This window comes from Agelaius tricolor, unplaced genomic scaffold, assembly GCF_023055355.1.
Source record: "Agelaius tricolor isolate 1412-34295 unplaced genomic scaffold, bAgeTri1.0.p SCAF_3, whole genome shotgun sequence".
NCBI lineage: Eukaryota > Metazoa > Chordata > Aves > Passeriformes > Icteridae > Agelaius > Agelaius tricolor.
Genome location: NW_027269263.1, coordinates 54,578,604 through 54,604,188, shown reverse-complemented (window position 1 = coordinate 54,604,188; position 25,585 = coordinate 54,578,604). Strand labels below are relative to the sequence as shown.

General features: G+C 40.9%; 2 protein-coding genes across 8 annotated transcripts; both read left to right on the top strand.

Moving 5' to 3' along the window:
- The first annotated feature begins 1,581 nt into the window (after positions 1–1,581).
- Positions 1,582–11,771, top strand: GTSE1 (G2 and S-phase expressed 1). Of its 4 annotated transcripts, none has more exons than XM_071423870.1 (11): positions 1,582–1,653; positions 2,255–2,338; positions 3,026–3,089; positions 3,166–3,769; positions 4,641–4,791; positions 5,955–6,332; positions 6,525–6,597; positions 7,073–7,321; positions 8,450–8,648; positions 10,257–10,397; positions 11,342–11,771. In XM_071423870.1, exons 2-11 carry the CDS (start codon positions 2,260–2,262, stop codon positions 11,423–11,425), a joined length of 2,022 nt encoding a protein of 673 aa, XP_071279971.1. In that variant the 5' UTR covers positions 1,582–1,653; positions 2,255–2,259; the 3' UTR covers positions 11,426–11,771. The 4 variants fall into 4 exon arrangements, with proteins under 4 accessions (XP_071279971.1, XP_071279974.1, XP_071279972.1 ...); XM_071423871.1 differs by lacking the exon at positions 1,582–1,653 and adding an exon at positions 1,662–1,788; XM_071423872.1 differs by lacking the exon at positions 1,582–1,653 and adding an exon at positions 1,851–1,872.
- A 1,136-nt stretch (positions 11,772–12,907) lies between these two features.
- On the top strand, positions 12,908–23,622 carry TRMU (tRNA mitochondrial 2-thiouridylase). 4 transcript variants are annotated; one of them, XM_071423876.1, is made up of 11 exons: positions 12,908–13,163; positions 13,661–13,826; positions 15,969–16,075; positions 16,634–16,756; positions 17,857–18,029; positions 18,995–19,048; positions 19,574–19,640; positions 20,462–20,562; positions 21,605–21,717; positions 21,910–21,992; positions 23,181–23,622. In XM_071423876.1, the coding sequence occupies exons 1-11, from the start codon at positions 13,076–13,078 to the stop codon at positions 23,204–23,206; spliced, it is 1,101 nt and encodes a 366-aa protein (XP_071279977.1). In that variant the 5' UTR covers positions 12,908–13,075; the 3' UTR covers positions 23,207–23,622. The 4 variants fall into 4 exon arrangements, with proteins under 4 accessions (XP_071279977.1, XP_071279975.1, XP_071279976.1 ...); XM_071423874.1 differs by having other exon boundaries at positions 12,913–13,163; positions 21,573–21,717; XM_071423875.1 differs by lacking the exon at positions 12,908–13,163 and adding an exon at positions 13,260–13,561 and having other exon boundaries at positions 21,573–21,717.
- Positions 23,623–25,585: the final 1,963 nt, after the last annotated feature.

Sequence of the window (25,585 nt, the reverse complement as noted above, 5' to 3'; positions counted from 1 at the left end):
CAGGAGGGACTCCCCAAGGGAGGGAGAAGTGTGAGGTGAGCCTGTTAATACTCAGCAGAAACCTATTTGTCCCAGCCATTTACTGTGCATGTTTTCCAATACATAGGACACTTGCTATATACCCAAGTCACATACATACTGCTTGTGGGGCTCCACGAAAGGTAAAAAGATGACAAATGGTGAACTGGAGAAAGGATTAGAGATGTATCCTATCTATATAAAAATCTGCAGGTTATGATTAACTATTCTTACTCAGCTCCAGCAGATTGATTTAGTCATCTAATAATACTTATAACAGAATACATCACTGGAACTCAATTTTTCATACCATGCATGCATGAAGAGAAAACCTTAAGTATCACACTAAGCACTGCACAGCATTAAGTGTCAGAAGAAAGCTGAAGAGTGGTGTTTTCCTAGTGATTTTTATGAACATGGTTCTGCTTTTAAAATTATTCTAACAATCAGGCTGCTTTAATGGGACTCATAATTAATAGTCTGTAGCTTGGACCGACATCCATGGATCTCATTATTCCTTATGCCTCTTTAGGATTAGATATATATCCCCTTCACAGAAGTGTGAGAAATAGCTCCTCACTTTTCATTGTTTAGAAGGTTTATTAAACCTTATCAAAACTACAACAGAAGACTGAATAAAGTAAAAAGGTTACAGCACTGAGAGAAAAATATTTTCCCCACCATGTGTTTAGCCCCCTCACAATGGGGGTTTCCCCTCTTTAGCCCTTTAACCTGTCCCAAAGTTCTGTCCATCAACCCCTCCTTCGCTGTCCAGGGGTGGAGATCTCTTCCCAAGTCCTGACTGGGGGTCAGATGTCGCCATAGTGCCAGGCCGCCCCTCCCAGATGTCCCAACTCCAGCTGTCCCTTGATAACCACGAGGGGGTAAAACTATTAATCTAGAAAACTTTTCTTAACCTATATACATGATATTTGTCTATTAATTTTGAGAGTCAATCATCGCATTACTCTTCTATCACGGAAGGGGATATCACAGAATCTTTTAGGCTGGAAAAGACCTCTAAGTCCAAACTTTGAACCCCACCTTGACACCCAGACCTGGCACTGAGTGCCACATCCACTCTTTCCCCCACCACCTGCCCGGCCAGCCCATTCCAATGTCTAGTCATGCTTGCTGTGATTAAATTCCTCTAATGTCCAAGCTGAACGGCCGTTTAGCCTCACTTCTAAAGTTAAGACACTAAGACAACCATATCCAGCGAAGGTGTCAAGGAAACCAAAGGAATGGGCATGGAGGAGGCCGCACCGCAGCCAGCACGGCGCCTGTGTCCGGAGGCACAACAGCACGGCCTCATGGCGAGACCTTCGGCAATGCCCACACCCTGCTGAAGCTGAGCCAGCACCGCGGCCGGCCAGACAAGCCGGGCTGAGCCAGGACGATCCGCGGGGGTGATGCACCACGGCCAGGGCCCGTGCCAGCGGCGGGGACGGGACGGCAGAGCAGCCGTTGGGGGCCCCTGCTAACTACAAGCCCCAGAATGCACCGGAAGCGCTCGTGTATCCTTCGAATCGGCCAATGAGGGCGCGCGGGGCGCGTCACGTGAGCGGGGCGCGCTTTCCGAGTCGGGGCGGGCGCGCGGCGCGGCTCGTGCGCGGTGGTGGCGAAGGGCGAGCGGTGAGCGCGGGGGGACGGCGGAGGCGGAAACCCCGGCTCGGGCCCTGCCCCAGAGCCCCAGCGCGGTGCCCGGGGGCCTTTCCCCGCTTCCCGTCGCGGTCGGGGAACGGGGGGACCTGTGCGAGCTCGGTTGAGGTGGGGCGTTGGGCGGTCGGTGGGATGGTGAACTGCGTGGCGTCCCGTAAATCACCTTTTGGGTGGTGCCCAGCGACGGGACGGGTAGGAATACTAAATTAAACTAAACCACAGCAAGCGTCATTTAGCGTGAATAGGAACGAGAGTGGGAGAGCACTGCAGTGGGCTGCCCGGGGAGGTCATGCAGTCGCCCTCTCTGGAGATATTGCTAACGCACTTGGAGGCGTTCCTGTGTAACCTGCTCCAGGTGACCCTGCCTTGATGTGGGATTGGACTAGACGAGCTCCAGAGGTCTCTTCCAACCCTCACTATTCAGTGATTCTGTGTGGCAGTCCCTAAATACGAGAGTCTTCAAAGAGAATGTCTACCTCCTCATTAATTCAGCAGTATTATTGAAGTCTGTGAGCCTGTTGTTCAGTTTTGGGTTTTTTTAAACCTCTTGCATGTCTACTTCTATATTTTCCAGGTACTATGGAGGAAAAAAAAGAAATGTCAGTAGATAGCCTGAGTCATTTGACTGAAGAAAAGCTGGATATTTGCATGAGCAATGGTAGGTGGAGAACATGCTGCATTATTCTCTATGTGGTATATCCCCTGTTATAGGCTAGGCCAGCTCAGAGCAGTAGACATCCTCTGTCTGCCTTACATCATGTTCTGTGTACTCACCTCCTGGGATGGGCTGCTGCTGCTCAAAAGCCTCCTGAGGAGCTTGTGGAGCATGGTGCTAAAACTTGTGTAATAGTGATAGATGTCGCCAACCTCTCTTCTGTACATCTAATCTGAGCTCCTCCCTTATCCATCAGCTGCTGATTTATTTAGGGTATATATTAACTAATAAGAAAAGTAAACTTTCTCACTGACTCCTGCTGCTGTTCTGTAGTAACCTGAACAAGAAAAGTGCTGATGATGGGACTGTCATGCACTGTCACATAGCTCTAGATTACATGTTCTCACTTATTTTGATTAGAGGCTGCTGAGGAGCTGCATTCCATTTTGCTGTTACAACTGCTTGGAAATTACCATTAAGCTGTTTCACAATATTTGGGCATCTCACAATTATGATCATGTTCACAATTGTACCTTAAATTTCTTGGACCTAAAATATATTTTCCTAAATTTAACGTTCTAAACTTGGTAGCTAAAGCTTTTTGCCAGCTGACATCAGTCACCAAATTGTCAAAGCATAATGCAGTCATTTTCATTGCAAATCCCTGCTGTGACAAAATCCTTTTTATAGTTTCAGACTTTCCTCTTCTGACTGATGAAAAGTTTGATTTTGACCTTTCACTCTCTTCAACAAGGTAAGTTATGTAAGTACTTTAGACCCTTCAAAATGGACACATGCATGGTGCTGGCCTAAATTATTTTTCTTTGTAGTGGAAATGAAGATGAAGTTTTTGTTGGACCTGTGGGACACAAAGAAAGATGTATTGCTGCCAGTATTGAAGCAAAAAGGAGTGTGTCTGCTTTTGATGATAAACTCATGTGGAGCCCACTTCAAGGAGAGAAATTTGTGGAAATTTTCAAAGAAGCTCATTTGTTGGCACTGCAAATAGAGACTGGAAGCAAGGACGAGGAGACCAAAATAAGCCAATCAGAAGAACAGGAAAACAAGATTGTAGAAACATTTGTGGAGGACTCAAAGTCAAAGCTGAAGATACTGAGAAACAAAAACATAGCAATAAGTCCCAGGCCTGTTAAACGGGAGACATACTGTGTGCAGGACAGCCCAGCATGTCAGCTGCCACCTTGTTTTCAGAAGGCACCACAGAAACTTGTGTCAGATGGCAAAGTGCATGCTCTTCCTGCTCCTCCTAACAGAAGCCCTGTTAAAATTTGTGTGTCTCCTACAAAAAATGCCAGTTTACCCCAAACAGAAGAGCAGGAAACCAAGGAAACAAATACAAAGGCAATTTGCAAACTGCCAATGGCAAAACCATCATCTGCTTCTGGAAAAAGCAATTTGTTGACAATTGACAAGGTAAAGTCAGGTTCTGGGCAACATTTTCTTCAAGTGAAGTCTGTGTTTTATGAATATTTAATCTGTCTACAATCTTTTATTTTCAAAAGCAAACTTTAATCTCCTGGTGCTCTCTACCTCATAAGATCCTTAGTCAGAAAATGTATATAGAACAAAAAATGAGGGCAGGTACTATGGTATAATAACGGATTACTTTGTCTATTATGACAGTATAGAGCATTTGCAAGTAAACTTCTTTTGTATTCTGGTTTTGTGAATACTATAATTCTTGGCTTCTCTTCTAACTGGTTTCTGACACTGCTGTGTTGCTGGTAAAATCACTACACTGTTACACTTCATGTGTAATTTTATACTTAATGTGTAAAAGTGGCTTTATTTAATCCTTGTCAATGGAAATGTATCCTGGGATAGCAAGGAAACAGTTGTGTTAGTGACCTTGTGAGCACAAATCCCAGTCTTTTGATAGAATATCTTTTGGATTTTATTGCTCTACACTTTATAGCTTGGCCTCTAGTATCTATTACAGATTTTACTGAAGATATGGTAGGGGCTTCTTAAGAACCATCACCTATAGAAATAACAGGACTCTGATATACTGCTGCCTAGGCTGACTCTTTTTATTCTGTAATTCCTTTAAGTCCATACTCAATTTTGTGGCAGGAATAAAAATAACTGTTTGCCTCCTAGATCTGATGTTCCAATTCTATATAATAATCCAGGTGCAATGATTTGTCTCTTAGGAAAATTCACTTCTTAAAATGTAATCTGAGTTAAGGAGCTCCTCTAAAATTCACAAATAAAAAGTAACAATGCCAAGACAAATAATGGCAAAATAATGTGCTAAATAGGGCATTTTTTTCTTTTGGTTCAGCCTGGCTTAAAGAAGATGACATATCTGAAATGTCCTCGTGTTGCCAGTGGTCTCACAAGGAAGACTACATTATCATCATCTTCATCATCAGTTTCCAGCATGAATTCAAGTCTTAATTCAAGTTTACCAATTTCTCCTATAGGCAAAAAAGGTAATTGCTCTTACTACAGATTTGTGCCACAAATCAATTTTGAAATAGCTGAGCATTTTCTGGACTTTGGATTTGGAAATGTTTTAATGGTATTCAGTACATTCAAGCACTAAGAAGTATTTTGTATGGAGAATTTTCTAGGCTAGCCCAGTAAATCCCTGTGAACTAAAGATAAATGTTAGACATCCATGATTTGTAGATTGAGTAGATTCATACAAACCTGATGCCTACATGTGAACCTCTGACACAGCTAGAAAGGAAGGAATTTTCTTCCCTTTATGCATGATCTCCTCTATTACAGCCAAGAACGTCAGCTTCTGAATGCTCTAAGCTTGTCTGACTGGAATGAAAAGAAAAAACAAAACACCGAAACAACTGAAATTTGGAAGGAAATGGGGAGGCATTATCCCATGTTTCTATAAGCCTAAATAAAGAATGAGCTTTATTTACTCAAGCAGATGGGAAAAACACCTTTGGGGAGATAACACAGTCAAGAGGCTTGTATTTTGTTGAGACCATGAATTTGACCATTTCAGTAAGCCTCAAAGGATCAGGAAAATAGTCTCCTAGAAGTACTGACAGATGTAAGGACTACAGTTCTTGTTCATCTGTCGAAATACAAAGTTTGAGCAAATTTTTATTTTGCACCTTCTTTCTGGGAGAATAATAGCATATTATTAAAAGCTTAGTATGAACTATTTTATGCAATAGAACTGTCTTAATCAAGATTCATCCTGTTAATGAAAGTAACCTACAGGTTGAAAGTAAGAACTTTACAGAAGTCTGGGAAAAATGCTTGTGTGGTAGTTTAGCCTGTGGTGTTAATCAGTGTAACTTAAACTGTTAACCTCCTTGAAAGGCTGCTTAAGGGAACAGGGCTGGGAGTAAATGCTGGAAGTGATTTGAATCTGCAAGCTGTTCCAGCATTCCTTGAAGAATATTCTTTCACTTGATTGCAATAATTCAGGAATTTGGTGAGAAGACTATAAAATAAAATTGCCAAAGAATTTGAGGAATAAATTTTCAGTAGTTGAATATATTCTCCTTAAACTTGAGCTGTTTGAACCTGAATTTAAATGCTGTCAATTGCTGCTTTTCTTTCCTGTGTTAGTATAATTATTCTGCTTAGTCAAAAACTATAGAAGTACAACTTTCTATTTCAGGAAAATCAAACATGTCATCAAAAGCTAGTGTGAGTGGCTCTAAGCTTTCAACTGGTACAAGCAGGCTGGCCCTTGTCAGGCCTACCACAGTGTCATCTCTGCAGGCTGCCAATACTGAGAAATTCAGGAAGCAAGTGAGATCAGCGAGTACTCCCAAAATACCTAGTGCCATAAGCCTGGCTAAATCTTCAGCTTCTGCAGCATCATCTGAGGCTGCAGGCAGTGGAATTCAGAGACCAAGCTCTGTTTCCAGTCTGCAGCAGCTATGTCAGCAGAATAAAGATGGGACTTCAGCAAAAGGAAGCCTGTGTCCAAAGCCCAAGGCTAGAGTTTTGTCTGTTTCCACAAGTCAAACTAAGGCTCCTATGAAGACTCAAGGTAAGCACATACTTTGTATGACCTGTCTTCTACTTTGGTTGTAAAAAGCAAATGTTACCTTGGAGGCTTGTTTTTTGTTTCATTACACTTCTGTCCACCTTTGGGAAGGAATTAGTATTTAACTGAAAGATAAACTGCTATAAAAGAAATAAATATGAATCTGATAGCAATTAACAAAAATTTTCTCTTTAGATGCAACACCAAGCAAGTTGGCACCGAAAGCAACACCATCTCTTGGATTAACGTTTTGTGGCACACCTGGAAGGTAGGGCTTCACTGAAAATTGAGTGCACTGAGGCATCCTTCTTAGCATGCAACGTGGTTGGGTGTCACAACAGTCTTTTAAAAGTTCTAACCTCATTGTCTAGTCCCTTGAGATCTGCCACGTTAGACAACGTTGATTGGAACTGATTCTTCATGTCAGTTCAAATTCAGAACTCCAGTAGAGGGGAATCCAGACATGCCTATTGGAACTGATTTAAAACAAATGAAAACCCAAAACTAAACCAAATAACCCTCCCAACTCTATTCAGAAGAGGTTTCTTTGCAGTGCTAAATAGACTGAAATATTTCATAAAAGAATTCTGATTGAGTAAAGTCCTTACTGTGCTGTGATTATCAACCTTAAGGTGACTACTGTTCCCTTACTGACCGAAGGGAATGGATTTCTGTCATTTGGTAGAGTAGTGTTATTCAAACAGTTTCTAGGAGGTATTGGCTAAGGCCTGTTCCTCTTCTAGTGCCATGGCAGTCAGCACTCCTATGAAGGGCTCAGAAGATAAGGCCTTCCAGGGTTTTTGTTTTCCTGAGAGGTCTGCCACCATGACTCCTGCCAGCGTGAGGCGGTCTGGCCTGCCTACACCAGTCCGTCGGATCTCAGGGTTTCCAGCAGTGACTCCTAAAACTGTACCAAGCTTGCAAACTTCTCCACGTGCTGCATCTCTTCGGCAAAGCTTCAGCTTTTCTGCCAAAAAGACTTTCACAGCTGGGTAAGACAGAAATCTTCATGGATGAAATGAGTATTGTAGGCAAACTGCCTCTTAGTCAACTCTAGTGATGCCTCTTGGGTTTCAAGGGCCTCTGCTAAATGTTAGAATAAACCATTTGAGCATAGAAAAGCTGTGTAGGCCTAATAAAATCTTAAAACTTGTGACTGGTAAAATGGTATAAGCCATACTGAGGTGAGTCAATGTCTAACACTAAAGAATTATGGCTTTAATAGGAAATTATTTGTATTTCTTGAACAAGGGAAAAATTAAGACTTGTGTCCACTGCTCTGATGTTGTTTTGCTATTGCCTTCTGATGAAGAGAAATAGCTGATTAAAATGCACATTACTTTTAATTTTTGTTTTATATTGTTGCCAGTGGTCTGTAAAATGACATTTTTTAAACATCAGTCAAAAAGCCAAGGATTTTGTTGACTTGAACCTTATTTTTTGAGCAGTTTTACTTATGTTTTAAATCTGGTTTTTTTTTTCCTTTTCTGTGAAAGTGGTGTTGCCTTCTTCATATAATCCACCCAGCATCTTCTGACAAGGGCCATGTATATGTATGCAGGCCTGTTTTCTGGCTGGTGGAGAGGAACTGTATTAAAGTAGGAATGACTGATGATTCAGAAAACTGTGTCATGTTACTTAGGCCAAATGTCTCAAATAGTCTTTTCTCTCAAGGAAACAATTATTCTGTCTACAGTGACTTTATCACACTAATCAGATTACAGCCCCATGTCCTCCAGCCAGTGTCAGCACTTCCTTTCAGCAGAGACTGAAGTGGGTTGCTCAGTGATACACAAAATCATTGCCCATGTGCTAGCTGTTCCAAGTTTAGAAAAAAACCAACAAAAATGCCTTGTGTGAAGTTTAGGCTGGATGGAAATGTCAAGTAAGATTAAATTCTTCATCATCCCTTTTTTGCATGGGTAGGCTATACTTCTTCTGCAGAATAAAGTATTTTGTTTTTTGTGGGTAACTAGCATTTATTTGGATAAAAATATGGGAAGCCTTTTGGTCATTAAAGCTTGGGGTAAAAAAGGAGGCAATGAGGTTAGAAATTGGTTTTTCTGTCTTCAGTTAATGCTGATTAAAAACTCAGTTATCTCTAATGCTCTTTTCCCTAGCTCTAAACAGAAACAAGAGAGTAAGACACAGACATCGTCAGAGGATGATACATCTCCTCCAGCTGTGCTACCTCTTGTACTTAACTTCTCTCCAGAGAAAACTGCTACAGAAGGAGCAGAAAATGCATTAAAGGAGGCAGAAGTACACAATGAGCTGGCTAAAGTACAAAATGAGCTGGCTGAAGAGAAACAACCTGAGGTAAGAAATGACACTATATTTTCCTACAAAACTAAGTAAAGTGCTTGAGTTATTTCAAGATAAGGGATAAGTAGGGAAACCACTTCAGTATACATGAAGTTAAAATGTGTTAGAATAATTAAATAATAAGATACTCTGAGTTGGAAGGGACCCATCAGAATCATCAAGTCCAGCTCCTGGCCCTGCACAGGGCACTCCAGGAATCACACTAAACACTTGTTGAATTCTGTCAGGCTGGTACTGTGACCACTTCCCTGGGGAGCCTGTTCCAGTGCCCAACCACCTTCTGAGTGAAAAACCTTTTCTTGCTATCCAATCTAAACCTCCCCTGACTCAGCTTCATGATGTTTCCTTGAGTCCTGTCACTGATCATGAGAATGAAGAGATTGGTACCTGCCCCTCTGCTTCCCCTTGTGAGGATGTTCAAGACTACAATAAGGTCTCCCCTTATCACCTCTTAGCCAGGTTGAACAGACCAAGTGCCCTCAGCTGCTCCTCATAAGGCTTCCCCTCCAGGCCCATCACCATCCTCATTGCCTTCCTCTGGATGCTCTCTAATAGCTCAATGTCTTTTTCTATAATGTGGTGCCCAATTGGCTGTAACCCTATGCACCCTCCAGTGCCTATATTTAGCACTGAACATCATATGTTCACTATTTCCATTAAGTGTGTTTCTATCTCAAATGCACTGTCAAGTACTTGCAGATTGTATGTTAAATTTCCACTTTTGGAAGAGTACTGTGAAATCCTTGTAGCTTCAATTATAAAAGTAGTGATGCAGGGCAGTTCGTGTTGCAGCCATAAAGCTCCTTCAGGGATTTAAAAAAACCCTCCAAACCCAAAACACTGCTGTAGCTAAATTCAGTCACCTAAAAGGAGTGTAAATCTGCATACAGGGAGGGAGGATTAAACCCCAAAGTCCATATAGCAGTAAACTTCAGTGCCAAGTAATTATTTCAGTGAATACTTCCCCTCTCTCAGGAATTTGTAGTGGCTTCATGTTGAAAGCTGGCGCTCCACAGGCATTAAGAAGAAGGGGCTAAAGTTGTAGTTCTGAAATATTAACCTGACAAAGTGGCTATTGATTTACAAATACTGAGGTTTAGAATAATCTGTGGATTAATTCTTGATGTTATTTTATCAGTGTGTTCCTTGTTAGCTTACTTGGTGGCTTGTGTGTTTCAGAATTGCTTAGTACATGTATGGGGTAGTTAAACTGGACAAAAGGATAACTAGAGTGTGAAGCTGTAGAGAATAGTTTATATGGCTAAATAACATTGCACAGTAATTGTAGTTAAATAATTTAAATATTAAGAGGGTTACTAATCTTCTGTTTTAAATTTAACGATACTTTTAAGTGAAAAACTGTTTTATACCCCAAGGGATCTCTTTTGCTTTGCCTTACCACATTTTCCCTGTGATGCTAGCCACAGAGTAGGAGCTGAGGATTTTACACTGTGTGCAATGAATCCTGAATGAAAGATACCAAGCTGTAAAATAAGCCTAATCTGTGATTATTAAAGCTGTATAAGCTAAATTGGTTGCCTCAATGTGTATGAAGGAAGCTTGCTGAACAGGGGAGAAAACCTGAATTTCTTTTTTTCAAAGGCTTTACTGCTAGATATTGGAGCAGACAAATCTCTCCCACACACTTCTGAATGTGAAAGCAGACCTTTGATTGACCTTTCCAATACTCCTGAAGTGAGTAAGATTACTTCTGCAAAGCCTGTGTTATCTGGGCAGATAAAGGTAAGCTTTATTCACATCATCTGGTGCAAGTTCTGTTAGCAGAAAAATGTCAACTGTCTGCAGAGCAGTTGCACAATACTGTAGGAATTATTTAATATTAGCTCAATAGGATATACATAATTAGGTGCTCTTAAGAGAATGTCATATTTAAAAGCACTGTGTTCTGAACTAGAGCTCAGTGAGCAGTCTGCAAATGGGAAAAGGAGAAGGATGGAGAAAGAAGTTAGTATTTAAAGCAGTTGTTACAGAATAAAACTCTTCTGAAGCAGGAGGTGAATGTTGTCTTCAATAGAGTTGGCATGCTTATTCTTGTTTAACCTTTCTTGCACATTTTCAGTTCTTGGCAGCAGCTCATTTTAATCAAAAAAGAAGGGATGCTTCTCCTGTTCAGTTCCTATCCTGTTGGAAGATGTGTGCTGTTGGAATCTGCTCTAAATTTTACAAGCATTTTTATGCATTAGTGGCTTGAAGATAGATGCCTTTAGATCATTGTCAGATGAATGCTGGTAACTGTGAGGATGCAGCCTTTGACAAAAGGTGTAGTTGGGCTCAGTTGAGTACCAGGCCCTTCAAATTTTGTCAAAAGAGGAGTGTTGCAGAACTCTGACTTTGGGGGGCACATTCAGAGGAGTTCAGAAGTGCTGTGTCCTGTCTGGATGGCACTGTCACTACAACATGCATAGCAGTGAAACTTAGAAAAGGCTTTGAGGTTTTTAAGGTAAGTATGGGCAATTACCACCTTTTGAGAAGCTTGTGCTTGTCTAAAAATGAGCGTGTTTTTAAAAACCTGAACACAAAAGCTTGAGTGTGGTGCTTGTATTTGTCTTCTAGATACTAACAGGAACCCTAAACAAGAAAAGTACTTGAGAATGATAGAGATTAAGGCTGCTAGTAGCTGTGCACAGCAGTTGACTACAATAGCTAAATGTTTGTTTTTCTTTCAGCTAATTGATTTGAGTTCTCCTCTTATCACTCTGAGCCCTGATGTAAACAAAGAAAATCTGGATTCCCCTCTACTGAAGTTCTAAATTTGAACTGAAATGAAGAATTCTTAGCAACTGTGATCTTTGAAGTGGTTTTGGTGTTATTCCTCATTTGTATAATTTTTGGAGATGGCTGTAGATTGTCTGATGAACTGCATTAACAAAATAGAATTCTAACACTCTTGATACAGTCAGTCTGATAATGGTTTTATTCATGGATGTGCTGCAATGGATATATTTAAACTTTGTTGCTCTAAGGCAAAAAAAATTGGAATTGTAATTCTAGTTTCTGAATTGGAAGCCTGCCTCCTTACTTCTTACATTGTCATTTGATTCCTCTATGTACAACAAGTTTTAATTTAAAATAAATGAATTGTTTGCTAAACCTATACAAAATAGCAACTTTTTATTGCATGCTTTGGTTAGACTTTTCTAGTGTTTCACTAACAAATGCTAATAAGTAGGCAGAAACTACTGGACTTCAGCGTGGTGTAGCAAGTTTGGAAACAAACATTTTAGATTTGAACGCCAGTAGAATAAATCAACAGCAAGGAGAAGATAACAGCTTGTTACTGTTATAAATAAGAAGCTTGACTAGGCCAATATTCAAGCAGCAATCAATTTATTAATTAATATGGTAAAGTATGAGCAATACAGCACTGGGTACAGTGGGGGAAATTTTCCCTCCAACTGCACATGGATAGTTGGGGCTTACAGGTATTTATAGGGGTACTCATAAGCTTTCTCAGCAGTTTCTATTCCAAATTTTTACCTCACAATTCTATACACTATTGTGATTTAGTTTGTCTCAGGATGTACATCCTGAAAGGAGTATCCCAGGTGGTGGTGGTGGTCAGTTTTCCAAAAGAAGGAAGGAGTATTTTATCTGGTGAAGTCCAGTTTCCAGATGTGGGTCCACCTTTTGATTGCAAGGACTATAAATCTCATAACAGGATGTCCAGCTTCCCTTGATTGAAGGTATTAGTCCTTGAGTTGATGTCCATCTTCTTTTCTCAAGCAGCATGTTTCCTTTTTATATATTCTAAAGCTAGTTTCAAAAGATCCTTACTACAAGCAATATTCTAAAATTATACTTCAAAAGGTTATTATTGCAAAACTCTTTAAGGCTTACAAACAGAAAGTTCTTGTCAAAAAGCAACATCCTTAAAGCTTTAATTCAAATGCTCCTAACTTAACTTAAGATTTATAAAGGTTAATTGCAAACAAAGGATAGGTTCAAAGGCCTTCTTCCATGCTTTATTTTTCTCAGTTATTATTAGAATTCCTCTTTATAACTGTCCCATGGTCGGTTTCCACGCATATTACAATCACAAATACACACGTTGCCTGTTTGTACCTGACACGAAGCACAGCTTTGTATTTCACGTTACTGCCAGATGCTTTAGTCATAGCTGCCCCCGGCTGGGATAAGCTGGTTTATTCAGGGATAACGGACATGAAGCAATCAAAGGAAGGTATTTTCCTTCCGGGCTTTCCTTTATCTGACTCCCGGCGCTGGTCCTGTGGCTCAGGGGCAGCGGGAAGGGCCGGGCCGAGCATGGGCGGGTTGCAGGTGCCCTAGTGGGGGCCGGAGGCGTTCCGGGCTCCCTGTCCCGGCTCTGCCCTGCCGGCTCTGCCCGGCGCGGCGCGCAGGCGCAGTGGGGGCGCGGGGCGGCCGGAAGCGGCGGCGGGGCGATGCTGGCGGCCCAGGCGCGCCGCGTGGCCTGCGCCGTGTCCGGCGGCGTGGACAGCGCCGTGGCCGCGCTGCTGCTGCGTCGCCGAGGTGCGGGCTGGGCCCGGGCCGGGTGGAGGGAGCGGGGGCGGTGGGGCCCGGCCCTGCCCTGCCCCGGGCCGTGCTGCGGGGCCCGCGCCTCCCCTCTAGGTCCCCGCGCAGCCGGGTCCGGCCGCCTCCCCGCGCTCAGCCGCCCCTCGGGCCGGTGGAGCGGCCCCAGGCCGGGCAGGGCAGCGCGGAGAGCCGGGCACCGCGCGGGCAGCAGAACGGCCGGAAAGAGCGGGCGGGAGATGGGGCTTAGCGTGGCGTGAGGTTGCTGGAAGAGCTTGGATTAGAGTAAAAACCAGAGCTATACGGTAACTGTACTGTGAAACGTAGCACAGGGCTGCTCACACACAGTACAGCACAGCTATGCAGTGAAACGTAGCACAGGGCTGCTCACACCTTTGGTAAGATACAGTTACTAAAGCCGTTCTTGAGAAACACAGGCTTTGTGTCCAGGCTGTAAGAACTTAACTTTCTAAGTCGTTCTTGCCTTCATTTCATAGGCTACCAGGTGACAGGGGTGTTTATGAAGAACTGGGACCCTCTGGATGAGCAGGGAGCTTGCTCTGTTGACAGAGATTGTGAAGATGCTTATCAGGTGTGCCAGAAGCTTGATATCCCGTTTCACCAGGTTTCCTACGTGAAGGAATACTGGAATGAAGTATTCAGGTAGAAACACGTTTACAATAGCTGGTCTTTCAATATTTTATGGTATATAATATACTGATATATATGTGGTATTGTGTTACAATGAAAAGGAAGAATGGACAGATAATGAGCAATGGCAATTTATTGCAGTTTTATCAATGCTGAGAGAAAGCCCTGAAGCCTGTTAAATATTGAGGAATTATTTTTTCTCTTGTTTGTATTTAAGGTCAGAATTTATATTTTGCTTTTAATATGTTAATTTTTTTAGTTAGTAAGAGATTTCTGCTTGTGTGAGTGTTTAGCAATTGCTTTGTTGCAGCTTTTCTTCAACTACTGATGTACTGGCCCAACCTTACTGCAATTTGAAAAAAACATTATTTAGTGGGGTACTGTTATTGTCACTGTGTGTGTAACTTATTCAGTGCATTTTACATAATGTGTGCTGAATCCAGTTCAGCACAAAATGATTGTGACCTAGCCTTGCTTCTTTAAACTTAGAACAAATCTGAAACTGTTCTCTAAAGAGGGTGCTCAGATTTTCTGTGAATTTGTTGCACTTTAGGCAAAGTTCTACATAGGAAAAGCTGAGAGATTTTATGGAAGGTAGGACAAGAAGGGGCACGTTGGTATAACAGCATAATTTATCTTTATGCACTGGACACAAGTACATAAAAATTTTTCCCTGATGTTCATCATCCCCCTTTAAGTAGTGCTGTTATTACCTTACATGAAACTGAGGACTAACCTGGTCATGCTGCATGTTGAAATGACATAGAGCTGAGCACCAAACTTTTGGACAGTCAGTGAAGAAAACAACAAAACAGCTCTTTTCTGGGAAAGTTCACTCCATTTTTCCCTTTTTGGTGTAAGGGAATGAGTAAGTGCTACAAAACTTTTTGGGGTGTGTTAGTAAGTACAGTGTTTCTAACATTCTGTTACAAGTGTCTTAGTTTGTTTCAGAATCCTTTTTTCTTTCCTGTCATCACTGATCTTAAATTTGTTCCTCCCTTGGATCTCTCTTTGAAGAGTTATTCACCATAAAACATCTTTTATCACGAGGACTGTTCTAGCTCCTGTCTTTTCCATGGTTTATGCGAAGCCTGTTCAGTTCATCCTGTCAGAGAGAGATCCAGTAGACATTGCCTTCATTGCCCTTTCTCTGACTCTGTGCTTTACTAGAAGCTCTGAATTGCTGTGAGGGTGGCTTTCTGGTGACTCCTTTGCAGAACTCCTGGGGTACCATAAGAGTCAGGTGTGAGGCAGCTCTGGGTACACCCAGGTGATTTAATTATTAGTATGGGTTGTTAAATTCAGAACTTTTAAAAAGGAGTTAGAGAAAATAAGAGACATGTTTCTTTATTTTCTATTTTTTAATGTAGTGTCACGGTAAAGAAGAAGAATTGATTCTGTTTCAAATGGAGAAAAGTAAAATCAAATAATAGGAATGCTGTTGTTCTTTTAAATCCAGTCTATGCCCTCAGTTCTTTAGTGCAGTGGCTACTGACAACAGCCTGGCAAACAAAATGATTCAGTGATAAGGCCTTTTGATATCTCAGGGTGGCATTGTGTGCTGGTTTAATTTCATTAGTTATTATTTCAGCGTTTTCTAAGTAATTATGCAGTAGTGTAAAACTACAACATAACTTGGAGAAACTTAGAATTTCTAGAAGGGGGAAAAAAATGACAGAAAAAAAGTCTCTAAAATGAAGCCCTATGAGTGACTGCTTGTGGTGACATTATTGCAGCTGAAGTTACTGTCTGTTCAGCTGGGACTCTCCTGGTGTGTACCACCAAAGTGTCCCACTGAACAAATAAACAGGGTTGTTTAATTCTGTAGGTAAGTATTCCCTGAGAGATGAGTAGGGTGTGCACAGTGGACAGCCACATCTGCCCAGAGGGAATATTAATTTAATAAAGCAGGGTTACAAGATTGTAAGTGATAATTTGACCCTGTCCTCAGTGCACTTTGTAGAAAATCTTCCAAACATTGTTTTTTTGCTCAGCAAAATCTAATGGATGTTTTATTTCTGACATGAATTGTTTATGGTGACTGAGTCTTCTCTGGTACTGGGACTCAGCTTCTCATACTTGAACACTGTCCAGTTTCTGATAGTATGATGTATGTTAATGATTCTGATAGACATTTGAGTCTTTATTTTGCAGTGACCTCTTAAAAGAGTATGAGTTGGGAAGGACTCCTAATCCCGATATTTTGTGTAACAAGCACATCAAATTCAACTACTTCCTGCATTATGCTATGGATAACCTTGGTAAGGCATTTTCAAGTGTGTCAGTACAGAGTGTGTGCCATGGAAATGCTTAAAGGAAACAAACTCTTTAAAAGGTGGGGAAATACATGACTTCATGTGCATGCCTAATGCATATCTCTGTAGTAGTGTGTCAATCATTGCCAAGTATTTGGTTTTAAGGTTGCTTTTACATAAAGAATCATAGAATGGTTCAGGTTGGGAGGGACCTTTAAAGGTCATCAGTCCAGCTCCCCTGCCCTGGGCAGAGACATCTTCCACTAGATTAGGTTGCTCATATGTAGGAACAGATTTATTTTGGGGACGTGCATTGACCTGACCGTTAAGTTTTACATTCTTAGGTGGTCCTTAAAGTACAAAAGCACAAGTGCTGGCATGCTGGTGAATAGTTTGCATTATTTAAATAGCAGGAGTATGATTATTGTCAGTATAAGGCTTCTCTTTAGGTTTTCTTCTTTCATTGCTTTCTGCTTTTCTTACTGTGTGTTTGTAATTGTGTTTTGAACTGTGATTTTCAAGTTTGTGCCTTTTTGTTATGTTTGGTTTTTCTTTCCTTAATAGGAGCAGATGCAATTGCTACTGGGCATTATGCCAGGACCTCACTGGAGGATGAGGAAGTGTTTCAACAGAAACATACTAAAAGACCACAGAAGCTTTTCAGAAACCGTTTTGAAGTTAGAAATAGTAAGTTGTGTCTTCATTTCATGTTTTGTCCTACATATGAAAGAGAAATTTAAACTGTATTTGGTGTCACAGAATCAGGGATGTTTGTGACCTTACACACAATGGTTACCAATTAAACCCCGGCCTTTGTAGATCGTTGTTTGTACTAAACAAGGGTGTTTATATTACTGAAAATGACCATGACTTGTCAAGCATTACATTTTCTTCTTTTAAGAGTCAGATGAATGTCTGATATATGGTGAGAAGCAAGCTATACCCAAAGGGAAAAAACCTTGTAGCTGTGCAAAGCTGCCACAGTGATGATCTTACATTAGAGATTCCCTACTTTCATTTGTCCACCTCTGGACTTAAAGGGGTTTATTTCTTTCTTTGTTTTAATTTTACTTCTGGAAAGTTGAAATGGCCCCAGCTGGGCCTATGGTCTGTACATGTGCCAGACTGTAGTTTGCAGATGTTGTGTGCTGTCATTGGCTTCCTTGCCCTGTGACTGAGATTTTGTATCACCAGTTGTAACTGAACTATTGGCCTCTAGTTTGTGTTTGAGTCAAGAAACACATAAGTAGTGTTCATACAACAGCAGAGCTATTAATTTTAAAGAGAGGGGACTGAACATGATTGAAAAACTACCAATTCTATTTCATCTGGGTAATTAGGAGATTTCATCTATTTTAAAGAAAAAGGTCAAACTCTCATCTCTGAGCATTGGTAATAACTCCACTGATTGCTCAAATTGTTGATTTCTAGTAGGGTGATTTTTTCAGAGCAAAACACTGTTTTTCTGAAGAGCAGTACACTCCAAGGTATTTGACTCTTCATTCTCTATTTCACAGGAAGTGTGAAAGTTGTTTTTGTTTTTTATATTGTCAATATCCTTGCCAGTGATACATGCACTATTGAAATAGATGAGGCAGTGTAAGTCTTTGTGGGATTCTGCATAGTACAAAAACTTCTAGATCTTTTTAGTGATGAGAAAATATCCAAGTGTTTTTGTTAACATGTATTCAAAAGTAATAAATCAGAAATGTTGATTATCAAACAAAATAAATTTGAACTATTAATAGTAGTTATGTTGAGATGCTTTATGTGTTTCACTTTCACAGCTGTGAAACTCCTTCAAGGGGCTGACCTCTTTAAGGACCAGACCTTCTTTCTCAGTCAGATTTCACAGGATGCTTTGAGAAAAACCATCTTCCCTTTAGGGGATTTAACAAAAACTTTTGTAAAGAAGATAGCAGCAGAACATGACCTTCATCATGTGCTAAAGAAAAAAGAGGCATGGTAACACTTAACACTTTTATTTGTATTTCTCTCTAAAACAACTTTCTTGAACTTTTTGAACTTTAACCTTGGACAACCCATCCATTTCTGATGAAAAAGAATAATATAATAGGTTGGGAAACATTTTTCATAGCTGGCTACTTCCTTAAAAGTACTTTTAGGAGCTTGTGGTTAATTGTGTATTTTAGCTTGCAGGTATTTTGTCTGCTGTTGTATCTCAGAAGAATTAAGGTGAAGGTGAATGTGTAGGATGCTATGAGCCTAAAGGAAAACATCCTCTATCACAGCAAGGGGGAAGCTTTTTTTATTCTCCATAGCTTTTAAGAGCTTCTTCACTTAAAATCTTCACTTAAAATTATTTCTCAATATGTCTTTAGAAATTGGATCATACTGTTTGTCTACATTTACTCCTTAAAAAAAAGTTATGTGTCCCTGAGAGCTAAGACTTCATGAGTTGATCTTAAAAGCTGTAATGCAGGCAGTAGTTATGTTGCTGATGCTGCCTTGATTGCTTTTCATGTTTATTATTCAGCCTCAGTAAATGAGTGTTTGAAGAATGTCAGCAGTAACTGGAAGGAAGAGAAAAGCCTATTTGGTTCTGGAAGTAGTTCCTTTCAAGAGATGGACCATCATTGTATCATTTTGTTACTTTTGTACTTTAATATGAAAGAGTCATCTGTTTTTAATATACATACAGCCTAGTCACCAAGGTTAATGTAGTTATTGAACAGATGTTCTATTTCCTATTATCCCTCTTCCTTCTGTGCTTACAGCTCTCACTGATTCTGTATAGAATTAGTTTGCCTGTGTTGCAGAAGATGTTGTGGATTTGTTTATGAGATGCCTAAGATAGTTTGGGATACATGGGAGGGGAAAAAATCTTGGACAGATTATTAATAGACATTATTTTGAAAGTTTTTCTCTGCTTTTTGTGTATTCAACTCCATGTTTCTTTTTCAGAGTATGGGGGTCTGTTTCATTGGTGAAAGAAACTTTGAAAATTTCCTTCTTGAGGTGAGTAACACTGAATCTCTGACAATCTTTGTTTTGTTCTGGTGTTCAGTTTTTAAAAGACTGTCTACAGAAAAATCTCAAGCAGCTTGTGGCCCACTGTAAGTAGCAATGTCCCACCTCCCTTTGCAGCCCCAAGCCTAGTTAGAAGCTGACACCCACAGCCTGTAGGAAGCCTCTTGCCTCTCTACCAGCTGTCACTCATTTTTTGGAGCAGAAGAAGTGAACATGCACTCCTGTACCTGCCAGGCTCTGACAGATGGTTGGAATGGGAGAGAGACAAAGTGCTGGATCCTGCTCCTGACATATGTGGGGGTAGGGGAAGTGAAGCTTAGAAGCTGCTCATGGGGACTGCCCTTCCTGCTTTTCTCTGAGAGCAGCATCAAGAAGGAGTCAGTAAGCTGCTTGGGCAGAGTTTGCTTCTTGAAGAGTTGTTTTTCAGCTTGGAGAGAATGTAGTGACGGAATCTGAAATATGCTATGAGGTTTTCTTGGGCTGTCTCGTGACTTACCTCTTCCTCTCTGTTAGTATTTGGAACCTCAACCTGGTAACTTTGTTTCCATTGAAGATAAGAAGGTGATGGGAAGACACAAAGGTAATTGGCTAACCCACCTTAATAGCTTTTAGATCAATGGAACAATACTGCTTCTGTTTGGAGGGACAAATTTTGGGAAATTCCAAAGAAGTCAACAGGTTTTACCCAGTTTGTTAAGCCATGGAAGATTTGCTGTATGCAGTAGTAGAGCCTTGATCTACAATTGATTCTTGGTTATTTGTTCCATATTGCAAGAAAGCATATAATTATTAGGGTTACTCTGTTGATACTAAGTATTTGTTATTTTAATACAATTTAATACAATACCAATGTTCACTTAATTCCTTCAAAATGACTGTGCTTCAGTTCCATATTCTTTAGTACCTAAACTTTGCAGAAGAAAATGCACCTCAGTGATGCACAGGAGGACCTCATCAAACATGGACACCTTAACTTTTCCTTTTCTCCTGTTTGTTCTTCCTTTGCTGTCCTCAGTTCAAGCTGCCAAAACTGAGTTCCTCTCCCAACTAATTTATGATAACAGGATGTTATACTGGTGCATAAAAGTAAGGGAGACTGGTGAGACTGAATGGTAGATAACCCACAAATTGAAACTGAAATAAATAAATGTATGTCTTTTATAAGACTTAAGAATGGCACAGTTGAAATGGATTAAGTTGTAATCTTTAGTTTGCATTTCAGGTACAGATGAAATTTCAAGTAAATGTTAGTTTAGTTTGTGGCTGGCCCTCTTCTGTAAGACAGCTTGGTTTGTTATTCTTTGTTTAGTGGTAAAGTTTTGGGGAAATTATTTTAATGTGTTCTTCTGAGAGTAAAAGATGAAAAGTTGCTAATAGCATTCCATTTTCATATTTCTTTAGGTTGGTTCCTCTTCACAATAGGCCAGAGGGCTCGGCTGGCAGGCCTCAAGGATGCTTGGTTTGTTGTAGACAAAGATGTCAGCACTGGAGATGTCTTTGTGGTGAGTTAATTAACACTGGCTTTGCAAATGACTAATGCATGCATTTTGTGACTGCTGCTGTATGGAACATGGCCTAACTTGGGCAGAATTCTTGGCTTTCCTCTTGGGGGAAACAAGAACCAACTAGCATAGCATCAGCAGATGTGAAACATCTTTTCCAGACAGGCTTTTCACAAGCACCAAATTGTTTTAGTTTTGGCATAGAGCTTTCAAAGCAAAGGGCAAATGGTGAAAAGAGTCAGCCAATCTCTGAACTCTCATTTTCTACTCTAAAGCATGAGGGTTTTATCTTAGTTATTATGATGTGGTTTATAAAATGTGTATTACCTTGGTTTATGATATATTGCTGCTTTGTTTTTCTAGTAAAAGAATGAGGAGACAGTGACACAGTTTTATAATTTTGAAAACTGAGAGAGAACACATATGATAAATAATTGGTATGTTAATGGCTAATCATATGAGGTGATGCAGAGTTCTGCAGCTTGCTAGCATTGATAATGTTACTTCCTGTTCATGCAGTTGTTTTGCTTCCTAGATACTGATGTGATTATAATGAGGTGTTCTGCTACTTGTTGGCATGCCAGTGCAGGGAACTGCAAAAATCAATCAAATGAGAATTGAGAAGAAACAGACTGGAGCACTAAGAAAAATTTTTATGTCCTGCAGCAAGTTTGTCAAAGGCAATGTCTTTGCTGGGGACATGTTCATTTGGGAAGCTGGAGAAGAGGGAGGTAGCATCTTGTTGAGACAGGATGAAGAAGTTCAGATTTCTGAACTCAGCCTGAAGAAGGTAGAAATGCAATTGGAGGGAAAAGCATACAAGAAGAGAGAGACTGACTGACAAATCATTCAGGCTTGCTTTAGCCTAATTTAAGTACTAATAAGTGTTTGCTTTCTTGCTCATATTGCCTTCATTTTGCTATGGCTTGATGCTTCTGCATTTCATGCTTCACTTTACAAGTTGCATGTTCTTTGGCAAAACCATCAGCAATAAATAAATGTATTTGAAGGCACCATCACGAGATCACCCTGCCCTGTACAGAGACCTGCTGCGGACAAACCGAGTGCACTGGATAGCAGAGGAGCCGCCGGCAGAGCTGGTCAGGGAGAAGATGATGGAATGTCATTTCAGATTTCGGCACCAGATGGCGCTGGGTAGTCAAACCTTGTTTTCCTTTTGTCTTAGTCTGTAAAACTCTGGTAGCATGTAATAGTGGATAGGCTTTGGCTTGGCCTTCCTGTTTCTGCACAGTAGTATCTTTACTTAGATCTGTTTAGCCTTGGTTTTCCTTCTTTAATGTAAGCATAATGGTTAACTGTCAGGTGTTTGATCATTTTCTGCTCTAGTGCCTTGTGTCCTGACTCTAAATCAAGATGGGAGTGTGTGGGTAACGCTAGTGAAGCCAGCAAGAGCTATCACACCTGGACAGGTGAGTTATTAGAAGTACTTCTCCTTCCATTTTTGTGCTTTACCTTATCTGGCTAATAAATCAGAGTAGCTTTATAATTAGCTGGAGCAAAATAATTTTATTTATTGATTTATTTGCACGTGAGAGTGGTTAGCTCTATTTTGACTATCAACTATTTTAAGGGAGATTGTTTCTAGTTTCAAATGATCTGTTGTTATCTGTATGGTCTAAGACACTTGCTTACAAATGTTAAAAATAATAGAAGCATCTCTCATAATCAGTTGTATATGCAGAAATTGAAGCTGCTGTTGTTTGCAAAAAATAGATTTTTAAAGGCATTAATTTGGTAATTGCCTGCTTATTATGGGTTTAGTGTTCAAACCTGTGTAGTGAGACTCTGTCTGGTGAATTCCATTGTCCCAGACAGAGCTGGGAGGAGGTGCTGTGCCTAAAAGGGATGCCTTTAACACTGTCAATATAGAGATGCTCCATCACATTCCAGCACACTGGCTCTCAAGCATTCCCTGCATCCTTCCTCCCAGCATATGTTCTACCCACCCTCCTCAATACTTGGGGGCCTGTGGGACACATCAGGAGGGAAATTATCTGAGAACTGTTTGTGGTGGAGAGAAGCTGAGAAGAATCCAGGCAGAGCTTGTGGGGGCCATGAGATTCCCCTGAGTGCCAGGAGCTGCTGAGCCTGTGGCCAGGCTCTTACTGCCAGGGAGTGAGACAGGGCAGGAGCTCTGGGCTCCCCTCTCCTGCAGGAGCCTGCTGTGCTCATCAGGGAGCTCCAGTTGCTTCCTTGGTCTGCTGCCATAGTCCTTAGCCCCCTTCATGTTTTACCAAGTGCCACCACAGTTTTCTGGGGAAAAAAAAGTGAAGATGCAGATGATGCTACGTATGTCATTCCCTTTGGAAAGGAAACTTTCCAGCACCATCCACTCTGCCTCAGTGACTGAAGAGCATTGAGATAGCCTTGTAGAAGTTCATGATGAAATTTCCACCAACATGTTTATAAATTTATACTCATTTGAGCCTCCAAATCCTCTGTAATTTGGGGATTTTTGTTTGTTTCAGGGGTTTTTTTTAAGATTTAGACAGAACAGATAAAAATTGCTCACTGTCCAGCAGGTCTTGCACAGTCTGAAGTTATTCACCGTGGTTTTTGCAGCTGCTAAAAAGACTCTCCCTGTGTTTTTCTCCTAGTTTGCTGTGTTCTACAAGGGAGATGAGTGCCTGGGCAGTGGGAAGATCCTGAGGATGGGCCCATCAGTGTATACCTTGCAACAGGGCAAAACCCGAGAGGAGAGCCCAAAGAAGGAAGAGATTGACAAAATAGAACCGGCAACGTAGCACCTGGGGTTGTTTATTGAAGGACTTTGGAGAATTTGCTGCCTGAGAACAATAAAAACTATAATAAATGTGGTTCATAAGGCCAGTTAACCAGAGAGTCCCAGCTCTTGACTGTTAGCACTGAAGGAGTTTAAAACTAAAGCCAGTTTGGTGCAATTCTGCTGGACTGTATGGTGCTGTTTATATTAATATGTATCAAGGGATGTCCTAAGGTGTTCTGTAATAGCAGTAACACACACAGGAATTTTAATACAAAAATCATGGCTGAAATAATAAATCTATCTCTCATGTGTAAGTGAAATGCTTTTTTTTCCCTTACTTAAAGGTACCTGTCCTTAGTAAAGTACATATGTTATTTTACACTAGATGTATGTTTATGCTTTGAACTCTGGAAGAGGAATGAGTGATGTTTAAATTCAGCATTTGGAATGAACTCCAGGCAACAGATATTATTTTTCATTTTGCATAGTTTTACAAAAAATGCTTTGGATTCTTCAGCTATATTAAGTAGTCACTTCAGATGTTTACATAAAACAGAATTACAAATCTTAGGGGCTTAACAGTCTTGAATGCTAAATGTTTTCACACAACTGACTAATTTTCTGTTAACTGCTGAGGTCTGAGGCTGTTTGGTTTGTCTCCTGGAGAAGAGAATGCATTGTTGTGCTTGAGAAAAATGCAAATTCACAGGGATTTCCTTATTGTGGATCAAGCTTATTATAGACCTGATAATGATTGGATCTTGCCATGTCTCAAAACTGAGTGCTCTTCACTGAATACTTCATCTAAATTAGATAGGTTCATAAAGACTGGGTACTTATTGAGGACACCCCAAGCTTATAGTAAACCTTCATTGTAGCAAGTTAGCAAGAATGAATTCCTGTCTTTCAGCATGGTAGTAGAAGGTAAGTGTTCCTGAAGTACAATTATGCAGGAGCAGGACTTCCTGGTGGTGTAGAATTTTGAGATTTTAACTGGCAGTGAGATCCCAGGTTTGCTGAGAACTGCTGAGCCAATAGTGCCTCACAGCAGGAAATGTTAACCATGTCCTGCTTGTAGCACTGCTGGCATTGGCTGCTATAAGTGTCTGCTACAGAACCTGCAGAACAGAGGCTTTTTAATATATTCTCTGCTTCCCTCTTTTTGTTTAAGCATCCTTAACACTGGACACAGCAGTAATCCAGGATGGCTAATGCTAAATTCAGAAGCAACATGCTGCTCTTTGGTGGAAGCCTCTCCAGTAATGGTTTCTGTTGACATTATAGGCTCAGGGGACTTGGGATTTTATCATCAGAAGTGAACCTCATGGTTCTGCTGAAGAATCCTCATCTGAGGTAGAGGTGAATATGAGCAGTGTTTGCTTAGTGCAGACTCATGGTCTGAGAAGGGTGGGGGCTGCAGCTCAGCCTCTGGCCATGGTAAAATCAAAGCCCTTGGACATGATGAAGTGAGTGCTGCTCTTCCCTAGCTCACCACAGTGCTGTGAGCTAGGAGTCAGTGGGCATTTGTGAAATTCAGATTGCACATAGCTTCTTCCATGGGCTGCTTCAGAAGAGGCTGCATGTGTGCAGCTACACCACACTTGCATGTTTAAAGCAGCCCTTCCAAGCAGCTTGGAAAGAGGGAGGTAAAAGGGTGAGCTGGGAGCAGAGGTTGGTGCTGGGGTCAGGCAGCTGTGAGCCCTGCAAGGGACCAGCACTGCCACCACTGCTCACACAGCCTTTGCCAAGGCTGGAATTTGGCCAAGATTAGGCTTGAATAAGCTAGGAGCAGTCTGGTAGGTCAATTTTCTTTTTTATATCTATTGGAGAAGATTAGCATCAATGTGCTTTTAACAACTCATTGGCTTTTCTCTTTTATTTTGGTCATTTTTTCTGCCACTTTGGGCAACAAATTGCAAACAGATGATTTCACTTTCAAGATGTCATTAAGATTTTCAGGTCTTGAAATATTTGGTTTCAAGGACTCACATGCATAATTATTTAGAAAAGGACTTTCCTTCCAAAGTAGAAAATGTGATAACATGATTAGGATCATGTAACTGAAAAACACAACTCATGTCAGCTAATTTCAATTTCTGAATTGAAATCTCTGTTGTGCCCTGTGAGTATATTTGAAGCCCATGTTTCTGAGTGTAGAATGGCTGAAAAATTGCACTCCAAGTGCAGTTTTATTCCAGAAGTGCTTGTGTAGAACCTGTCTTAACTGCACTCCTGGTTTTGCTCCATCTTGGCAGTGTTCCTGCCCCAGCTGCTGCT